Below are 10,342 nucleotides of genomic sequence, written 5' to 3'. Positions count from 1 at the left end.
TAAATAATCGAAATAAAATGAAAAATCCATTGTTGGATTTTTGTATTGAGGTCCACAGAATTATTCCACCATCATCATGTATCCAATAAAAGCAATATGGATTCATGCGATATGACAACATCTCCATGGATTTTAAAATATGTGGTTTCATCCACTAAATTTGTATTAGGTTCCAAATTTACAAGTCACTAGATGCAAACTTTGGGACATCAATGGATTAATCAAATATTCAGAAGTACAGGGGTCCGTTGGTCATTTTTATAGAACTGGAAGGGCTTTTATGTAGTTTATATAAAGAAAATAATTAAAGAAAAGAGATAGTGCCCACACACGTGGCAATAAACACACCTTCTTCCATTGAAGATCCGCTGCTCCGGCTATACTACATAAATTGTTCCTCCCTCACGATGCTCTATTGTCGCTACCTGAAACCCAACTACACACACTACTGTGTGAGAGAGACAACGATAATTCATATAGGGAGTTATAGAAACAGATAAAGGGAAGTGGAGGAGGGCGACTGATAATTGGAGGAGATGGTATGTTCGGCTCGACTACTGGATGCTTCATATCCCCTAACGCCGTCGGTTTCCTCTTATACCCCGGCCGCGTATCATAACTCGAGATACTTATGTCGAAACCTAAAATCTACTGTCAGATGGCGATCGAAGGCATCGTCCGATCCAGATGCTTCTATGTTTTCAGCTGCTGCTTCGATTGATGCTGACTCAGCGGAGAAAAACGCGGCAGGGTAATCATCTATTCTTTCCTTACATATTAATGGTGCGTTTCGGCCTAAATGACACAATTCTGTTTGTGGATTTAGTAGTTGATTGCAGCTTATGCTATGTGGTTGCCTTGTTCTCTCAAATTCGTTACCTTACAGGCGTAATAAATTGTGTACACTACGTAATATTGCTTTGAATCATATGGTTTAATTTACTGATGCAGGTTCTGTATAATCGAAGGACCTGAAACAGTTCAGGACTTTGATAAAATGGATATACAAGAAATTCAAGATAATATTAGAAGTCGTCGGAATAAAATATTTTTACACATGGAGGAGGTGAGCAAGTTTCTCGGAATTTTCATCTGTAATATTGCGTGAGTTATCTAATTGCGTTATGCTCTAGTTTTGTAAGATGATTGATGCTCACTTGAACATTGGTGGGAATTGGGATGGTATACTTTTCTCAGGTCCGCCGGCTAAGGATACAACAGAGAATAAAAAGTGCCGAACTTGGAATCTCAGATGAAGAACAAGATGGCGAGCTTCCCAACTTTCCTTCCTTCATCCCCTTCTTGCCTCCTCTGGTATATAACTTTCTCTTATTTCATTGACTATCCGCGCCAGATAATGATATCCTAATGCATTTAGAATACAGGAAACTTGGTTATCGATTTCATCTTAGTTTTCTGTTTTCTTCATGTGGCAACTAAGAGTTTTCTATCTTTTCAGACCTCAGCAAATCTCAAACAATACTATGCCAGCTGTTTTTCTCTAATTTCTGGAATTATTATTTTTGGAGGTCTCCTTGCACCTACAGTAAGTTTCTTTTCCATATATACGACAAAAAAATCAACACATGTACTATGCAGTTTTTCTTTAAAACTCTATGAATTATGATCTCAGTTGGAGCTGAAATTAGGAATAGGAGGGACATCATATGCAGATTTCATTTCTAGCATGCATCTTCCTATGCAGTTGAGGTATAAATTAATAAAATTATGCAATTCGTTACAATTAAATCCGATTGTTTATCATTTTGATGCACAAATTCAGTGATGTTGATCCGATCGTGGCATCATTCTCTGGAGGAGCAGTTGGTGTGATTTCAGCCTTGATGGTGGTTGAAATAAACAATGTAAAACAACAAGAGCATAAAAGATGCAAGTATTGTCTAGGAACAGGTAATAATAACAACAAATAAGCAAGCATGTTTGAATCTGATTTGTTATAACAAGTTAACAAGTGAAGTTTATTGATGAGATGTGATGCAGGGTATCTGGCTTGTGCTAGGTGTGCTAGCACAGGGGCAATTGTTCTGATTGATCCGGTTGCATCTGCTAACGGTGGAAATCAACCGCTTTCACCACCTAAAACAGAACGATGTTCCAACTGCTCGGGTGCAGGAAAAGTAAGTTGAATGTTGTGAAATTTGTTTTTTGGAATGTAAGGGTAAAATGGTCATTTAGTCAGATAGATTATATGATTGTTTATTTATTTATTTTTTACTTGATTTCATTTTGCAGGTTATGTGCCCAACTTGTCTTTGTACAGGAATGGCTATGGCGAGTGAGCATGATCCACGCATTGACCCGTTTGACTAAAATCAAATCGGATCTCACCTCCGCCTGTGACATAGTAATTTGATAGTTCTTACTTTACATAAGGCAGATGAAATCCTTGTGGTCAGTAGTTTGTATTTGTATTGTACAACTCTTTAAATACATTCTTGCATGAGTTTTATATACTTTATTATATACGACTGTTGTATTTTTATTTTGAATTACAAGGCTCAAGTGTATACATTCTGCAATGATTCCCTCCTCGTTCTAGTAGAGTCGGGTCAGTTTAAAGTGATGCAGAAAAGATCCTGTGATGCTTTGATTCGCGCCAATCACTCTGTGGGTCTCTTTCCCGTTTTATAAAAAGTTAATTTATCTCTTATTATAATATATATATATATATATATATATATATATATATATATATATATATATATGTCAAATCAAACATTCAATTTTCAAGAAGAAAGTATAAAATAGTATAAGACACTGTCAAACACGAGATAAGAAATGGATCATGATAGAATAGACTTTGACTTTTCAAGTAAACGCTAACAGCATGCAGGATGCCAATTATGTCCACATAAAAACTCATATTCAACTTTTGCTAGTTAATAAGGCCGGGTGTCTAAGTATTTGGTCAAAGAAAAATGAAAGCATAAGAATCTCTTGACATAAAGTGACTATTATTATCATCTTCATTCTTCATCATCAATCAATATGAGTATTGGTTTTTCATTTCGACATTTCTCTTCCTTAATTGTTGTTGTAGTTGTGGTTTTATTTCCTTTATGCACGTCATCCAGTAATGATGTGTTATGCAAGGATGATGAGAGACGAGCCCTTCTGGAGTTCAAACACGGACTCATAGATGAAGCAGATCGACTTGCTTCATGGGTTGGTGAGAAGACCGATTGCTGCACTTGGACTGGGATTGTTTGTGACAACTCTACTGGTCATGTACAAAAGATTCATCTTTCTAATAATCATTGTTATACTGATGAATATAGCACAGCCAAAGAATACGAAGAATGCTTCAATCAAAGACTAAGAGGGAATTTAAGCCCATCCCTGCTGCATCTGAAGCAACTCAAACATCTAGACTTGAGCAGCAATAATTTCGGTGGAATCCAAATTCCTAGCTTTATGGGTTCTTTTAAAAACATGAGATATCTTAACCTGTCGCGCTCTAGATTTGGTGGAAGTATCCCCCCTCAACTAGGGAATCTATCCGAATTGCGCATCCTCTCTCTCGGAAGTTTTCACAATGCTATATTTGAGCGTGAGTTAACTAGCATGAGTAATAATATGCATTGGTTGTCAAGCCTCCATGGGTTGCATCACCTGGATATGAGTGGTGTAGACTTAGGCAAAGTAACTGATTGGGTTCAGGTGATTAACACTCTCCCTTCTTTGGTCGAACTACATCTGTCTCATAGCAATCTCTCACATACACATGTAGATATCTATCCCAATGTTGCTAGTCTTAATCTCACATCCCTAGTCCACCTCGATCTTTCAGATAACTATTTCATTAACAGTTCCCTACCACAGTGGATTTTCAGTATAACTACTCTAGTTTCACTGGATCTAAGTTGGTGTGGTTTTCATCATTTCTATAATCCTAGCAGTATTGATCTCTTCAGTAATTTGACTTCTGCTGAGTTGCTTCACGTCCCAGGTAACCCTTTCATGAACTCTCGGTTAGTACTGAAAGGGTTGTCTAGAAGTGTAGGTCGTAATCTGTTTTCGTTAGATATTAGATTTTGTGGCGTTTCTAGTTCAGTTCTTGATGATGCCCTTCACAACTTGACTTCCCTTCTTAGCCTTGATTTGTCAGAAAATGAACTCACCAAAACAATCCCCAAGTCATTGGCTAACCTTTGCAATTTGAGACATGTCAATTTGGGAGGTAACCATTTTTCTAATACTAGTTTAACAAGTGTGCTTGAAAGTTTTTTTGAGTGCAAGCTACCAAGTTTGGAGTCATTATCTGTTGGGTCCTCTGGACTTTCTGGTCAACTGCCATATGAAATCGGACGACTGACATATCTTGTGGATCTCCAACTTGGAGGAAACGGGTTTGTTGGTATGATTCCAGATTCAATCGGGCGATTATCTAGTCTCAGGTCATTAAATCTTCAAAACAATCTTATTTCTGGTCCGATTCCGTACTCAATTGGAAGATTATCATCACTGGAGATGTTAGATCTTTCAGATAACCAACTGAATGGCAGCCTTCCTCATGGACTTGGTCAACTTTCAGAGTTGCTTCTCTTAGCTTTTTCTAACAATCGGTTGACCGGTTTGGTGACAAAATCTCACTTTGCAAAACTAGCAAGACTGAAAATCCTGCTTGGAGCAGGCAACAACTTAACCCTCAGATCACACCTTGCAAACTGGATTCCATCTTTCCGGTTAAGAATGTTGTCTCTAAGTTGTTGGGATCTAGGGCCTCAATTTCCATCATGGCTTCAAGTGTACATGGATTTAGTATATGTGGATATAAGCAACGCTAGGATTTCATCAACCATGCCTGATTCATTTTTGAGATCATTACCCAATCTACTCTTTCTGGATATGTCACAAAATCATATCCAAGGAATATTTCCCGCTCGTATGATCCCAGCATCAATTCAAGTACTCGATGTGAGTTCTAATGAGTTTGGCGGGTTGTTACCTCAACTCTCAAATGGAAATGCTTCATCTGCATTGATCCTGGATCTGTCAAATAACTCTTTTTCAGGGTCCTTACGTCATTTGTTGTGTCCTAACAATGAGAAAGTGGTAGCTGTTCTTAATCTGGCAAATAATCGTCTATCAGATATCATTCCTGATTGTTGGCTCAAGTGGCCGAGTTTGTCATTCTTAAACTTGGCAAACAACAATCTGTCTGGTAGGATTCCAACAAGTTTGGGGTCTTTATCTTCACTAGGATCATTGAACATGTGCAACAACAAACTCTCTGGAAGATTTCATATAAAGAACTTGACAAACTTGCAAATCCTTCAACTTGCTGGGAATGAACTTGTTGGAACAATTCCGGCATGGTTCGGGAGAGAACTTCCCAACTTGAGAATACTCGACCTCCGATCAAACAATTTTAATGGAGATATAACTCATCAGCTGTGTAATCTTACCTCAATTCAGATTTTGGACCTTGGAGATAACAATCTATCAGGAAATATCCCAACATGCTTTATAAATTTTGGTTTTCTAACTGGGAAAGAAGCCAACTCAAAAGATCAGTTTAATTTCTCACCATTTCAAGGTATGGATGCTTTGGGTAGTGCTTCATTGGTGATAAAGGGACGAGAGGACACATACAACACGATTCTTGGATTAGTGATGGTTCTGGACCTTTCTAGTAACAACTTCTCCGGGCAAATCCCCAGTGAGCTAATGGACCTCAAGGCGTTACGCTCATTGAATTTATCAAGAAATCAGTTGACAGGAAGAATCCCAGACAAGATTGGAGACTTGAAATTACTTGAATCCTTCGATGTATCTCTCAACTCCCTTTCTGGGGAGCTTCCTTTGAGCTTCTCAACCTTAAGTTTCTTGAGTAACTTCAATGTGTCCTTCAACAATCTGACTGGAAGAGTCCCATCATCCACACAGCTTCAGGGTTTCAGTGAGTCCAGCTTCTTGGGCAACAAACTTTGTGGAGATCCACTCACCAAAACTTGTGCAGTTGAAGCACCCGACACAAACCAAGAAGAAGACAAGAATGGGTCACATGGAGCAGATTGGGGATTGATTATTTGCATAGTTTCTGGATTGATTGTTGGTTTTTGGGCTGTGTTGACTCCACTTATACTCAGCACCACATGTAGGATTGCATATTTTGGTTTCTTGAATGATCTGAGGTACATGATTTGTGATGTTATTCGTATCTACTGGTGTACCATGTTTTGTAAGTAATGAAGAATGTAATAAATTTGTAATATGTTTCAGTTTCAGTTTGAAAAATAGCAACTTGTATCTTCTTAATAAGCTTGGATCATCAGTTTACCCATAACAGCAACACACTCAACAAAAATCTTTCTATATATTGAGCAATATCAAGAAACATACACTTAATTAACGACTAATGGAAACATTATACAGCTTTACTAACATATCATATATTTATATATAATTGTCAGAAAGAGCTTCCAAGGTGAAGCTCGGTTGGTTCCAAGGTGGCACGTTTGGGTTTTGAGATAAAGATGCCAAAAACCTTATGCCATACTTTATTCAAGAACCCAAAATATGTGATTCTCCATATTCTATTCACTGCCAATGGTCCAACCACCACCCAGAATCCAAAGAAGAATCCAACCACCAAACACACTACCAACACCCAATCAACTTCATTTCCTTCATCCCTGTTTTCTTCGTCCTTTGTCTCATCAACATGAGCTAATGATCCACATAGATTCTCAAGAGGAGGCCCACAGAGCCTGTTGCCAATGAAGCTGGACTCATTGAAGCTCTGAATCTGAGTGCTTGTTGGGATTCTTCCTGTCAAACTGTTGTAAGATACGTTTAACCAATTCAAGAAAGTCAAACTTGAGATTCTCCAAGGAATTCCTCCCTGAAGCAAGTTGGAAGACAAATCCAAAGATTCAAGCAAGCGCATGCCTCCAACATTCTCTGGAATCCCTCCTGTCAACTGATTTCCCGAAAGATTCAAATAACGCAATCCCACAAGCTCCATCAACTCATCAGGAATGTTCCCAGAAAATCTGTTTCTTGAAAGATCTAGGGTTGTCACCAAATAAAGAATAGTGCTATATGAACTCTCTCTACCCTTTGTCACCAATGATGCACTTCCTAGAACTTGATTTTGGTCGAATTCATCATAGAGAATGATAGGAGTTGAGCTTTCTTTTCCAGACATTATGGTGAAGTTGTTGAAACATGTTGGTATGCTCCCCGAAAGATTGTTGTCAGCAAGGTCTAAGATTTGAATTGAAGTGAGATGACAGAGTTCATTAGGAAACTTTCCATCCAACATGTTTGAACGAAGGCTTAGAAGTTTCAACCTTGTAGCTTTCCTCCCGTTTGGGGTGAGTGTAATTCCAGTGAGTTTGTTATCAGCAAGATCAATGATTAACAAGCTCTTTGAACTCATCACAGACACATGTATCTTTCCAGAAAGATTGTTCCTGCGTATGTTTAATGATCTAAGAAAAGGTACTTCTCCCACAGATCTTGGGATTCCACCCGATAATCTATTGTTCTCCAAGTTTAAGACATATAAAGAATCCCAGTTCACCCAACAATCTGGAATAGCACCAGAGAGGTTGTTGTTTGCAAGATTAAGAACTTTTAGCTGTCTTGATTCCTGGATCTTTGGACACAAGAATTGCTGTAGAGACCCTGAAAGATGATTTCTTGAAAGATCAAGAAAATCTATGTCAGGTCTGTTGAAAGAGCTAGGTAATGGACCATAGAAAGAGTTGTCACTTAGATCTACTACTGCATTTGTAGCAAGGAATTCAAGATCTTGTGTCAACTTTCCTTGGATTCTGTTGTGGGAGATGTTTAAGAAATCTATGCTTGAGAATGTACTCCAAAACCAATCTGGCATGACGTCTGAAATGTTTGTGTTTGATATATCTAACTCGGTCAAGTTTCTCTGAAACTGAAGCCACGAAGGAAAACGAGGGCCTAAATTCCAAGACCCAATTCTCAACACATCTAGTTGGAAAGAAGGAACCCAATCTTCATTAACATTTGGTTGCAATTGCAGTGTCAACTTGTTATTCTCACCCCATAAAGTTTTCAACGCTGTAAGATTTGTCAACTGATTTGAGTTGACTGAACCATTCAATAGATTGTTATAAACATTCAAAAAAGTCAATCTCGAAAGGTTACCTAAGCTTTCAGGAAGACTTCCGATTAATAGGTTGTTTGACAGGTCTAACCTATCTAAATACGAAAGTCTTCCTATTGAATTTGGGATTTGACCAGAGATTGAATTGGCGTTGAGTATTAACGTCTTTAGATTTGGCAACGTTCCTATAGACTCTGGGATTTGACCGGTTAAAAAGTTGATTCCAAGATCAAAGGTGATCAGATTCTTTAGAACTCCAATTTTTTCAGGTATATAGCCAACAAGATCATTGCCCCAGAATCCTATAGACTCAAGCTTAGATGATTTACATTCACACAAGTTTTGAAGAAGCTCGGTTATACTTCCATACAAATGGTTAGCCTGAAGTGCGATGGACCTTAAGTTACACAGATTAACCAATGAAGTAGGTAACGACTCATTGAGAATATTGTTTGACAAGTCAAGGCTAACAAGGGAACTCATATTCTGCAGGTCATGGAGGATTGGACGTGTCAGAATGCAACTACTGATATCTAGAGAAACAATATTTGTTAGGCTCGATAACCCCTTCAGCAGTGATGAATGATTCATAACATCATTGCCAGAAACATGAAGAACCCTAAGGGATGTCAATTTCTGAAAACCAACACCGAATCCAGGGGCCAGATTATGAAAAAAGCAGTTGGTGAGATCGATGGAAATGAGGCTAGTTAGGTTGAAGATCCAGAGAGGCAGAAAACTGGTATCGAAAGTGTTGTAGGAGAGATCGAGGATGGAAAGTGATGTAAAATTAACAGTATTTATGTGACGAGGGATTTTTGGTAGTGAACAAGAAGACAAACGCAATTCTGACAAAGAAGGAAGAGTGTTCATCACCTGTAGCCATTCATCTTCACTACTGAGATCGTAACCAGTCAAATCAAGGTGCTGCAACATACGAAGAGGAGACAGCCACTTTAGATTCTTCAAAGGAAAATTGCTCTGCCATAACCCGAATCTGAGATCAAGAATACGCAACATGGTCAGATTCCCTAGATTGTGAGGGATCTGTCCATCGAATCGAGACATTGAGAGATTAAGATATCTGAGACTCCTCATGGACGCAATGAAACCAGGAATTGGGATCCCTCCAAAATCATTGCAGCTTAAGTCCAAGTAGTTAAGCTGCTTCAACGACAGCAAGGAAGGATTTATATTCCCACCCAACATCTGTTTCGATGCTGCATCGAGTTCAGCATCGGTATCATAAGAACCGTGACAATGACCATGGAGCCCATCAGCAGGCCCACCAAGGTGAATCTCTTGGACATGACCCGTAATGTTATTGCAAACCACGCCAACCCATTTGCAGCAGTCATCGTTGTAGCCGGTGCTCCAAGAAGAGAGCCTGTCGGCAGCATCTATCAGATCAGTTTTGAACTGCAGAAGAGCTACTCTCTCACTCTCGATACATAGAAGATCATTAGAGTCTTCACTGCATAGGCAACAACAGCATAGTGCTAAAACAATCAGAAACTGAAGTAAACGAGAAGAAGAAGCAGAAGAGAAAAGCATGAAAGATTTCATTTCATTTCAGTATGCCTGCAATGGAAATATGCAATCGCTGACTTATGGTAAGCGAATGCATGTAGTTCAGTTAGATGGTTATATATACATTCAAATTCAGCGAAGGAAGATAATTAATTAGGAGTGAATATTTTTTCAAGTCTTGCATCCACACTGATTGTGTATTTTCCATCTCAAACTCCGTACGTACCCCACTTGATGAAGTGACATAAAGTTGGTCTACTAGGTCGACTGTGTAGTCCTATATACGACCAAAAATGAAAAATGGGCCCTTCATCTATTAGTTCCAGAGACATTGTATCGTACGATGATGGACAAATGGTTTGAATTAAAAATTAGGAATCAACGGTGGAAGACTTTTTATTGCAAATGGACAAAAGGTTTGACAAGCAGTCAAGCTGAGAGCAGAAGTCGACTGTCGACTGGTGGATGACAAAGTATAAGATGTCGTTTGGTTAAGGAAATGAAATTTGGAAGAATTGTAATCTAATTCAAAATTTTGCAATTAGGAAATGAAATTGAAATTCAATTATTGGAAGGAAATATAATTATAAAGATACAAAATAACATAATTATCCTTTTTTTTTTTTTAATTTTTTTTTAATTTTACTTTGTTTTATAAATTATATGTGGTGGTTGGTGATGGTAACAGTGGAGGCAACT

General features: G+C 38.3%; 3 protein-coding genes across 3 annotated transcripts; 2 read left to right on the top strand and 1 right to left on the bottom strand.

Moving 5' to 3' along the window:
* The first annotated feature begins 354 nt into the window (after positions 1 to 354).
* Positions 355 to 2,510, top strand: LOC145028444 (orange protein). The gene is made up of 8 exons (XM_078977138.1): positions 355 to 751; positions 952 to 1,066; positions 1,198 to 1,314; positions 1,460 to 1,546; positions 1,634 to 1,710; positions 1,784 to 1,911; positions 2,002 to 2,138; positions 2,254 to 2,510. Exons 1-8 carry the CDS (start codon positions 537 to 539, stop codon positions 2,329 to 2,331), a joined length of 954 nt encoding a protein of 317 aa, XP_078833264.1. The 5' UTR covers positions 355 to 536; the 3' UTR covers positions 2,332 to 2,510.
* Positions 2,511 to 3,009: 499 nt separating this feature from the next.
* LOC145030481 (receptor-like protein EIX1) lies at positions 3,010 to 6,310 on the top strand. The gene is made up of 2 exons (XM_078978844.1): positions 3,010 to 6,158; positions 6,247 to 6,310. The coding sequence occupies exons 1-2, from the start codon at positions 3,010 to 3,012 to the stop codon at positions 6,308 to 6,310; spliced, it is 3,213 nt and encodes a 1,070-aa protein (XP_078834970.1).
* Positions 6,311 to 6,321: 11 nt separating this feature from the next.
* Positions 6,322 to 9,793, bottom strand: LOC145028439 (receptor-like protein EIX2). The gene has a single exon (XM_078977126.1). It carries the CDS (start codon positions 9,677 to 9,679, stop codon positions 6,434 to 6,436), a length of 3,246 nt encoding a protein of 1,081 aa, XP_078833252.1. The 5' UTR covers positions 9,680 to 9,793; the 3' UTR covers positions 6,322 to 6,433.
* Positions 9,794 to 10,342: the final 549 nt, after the last annotated feature.

Source organism: Lactuca saligna, chromosome 2, assembly GCF_052625555.1.
Source record: "Lactuca saligna cultivar CGN05327 chromosome 2, ASM5262555v1, whole genome shotgun sequence".
Classification (NCBI taxonomy): domain Eukaryota; kingdom Viridiplantae; phylum Streptophyta; class Magnoliopsida; order Asterales; family Asteraceae; genus Lactuca; species Lactuca saligna.
The sequence above is the reverse complement of the archived record's forward strand: the minus strand, read 5'-3'. Positions and strand labels throughout refer to the sequence as shown.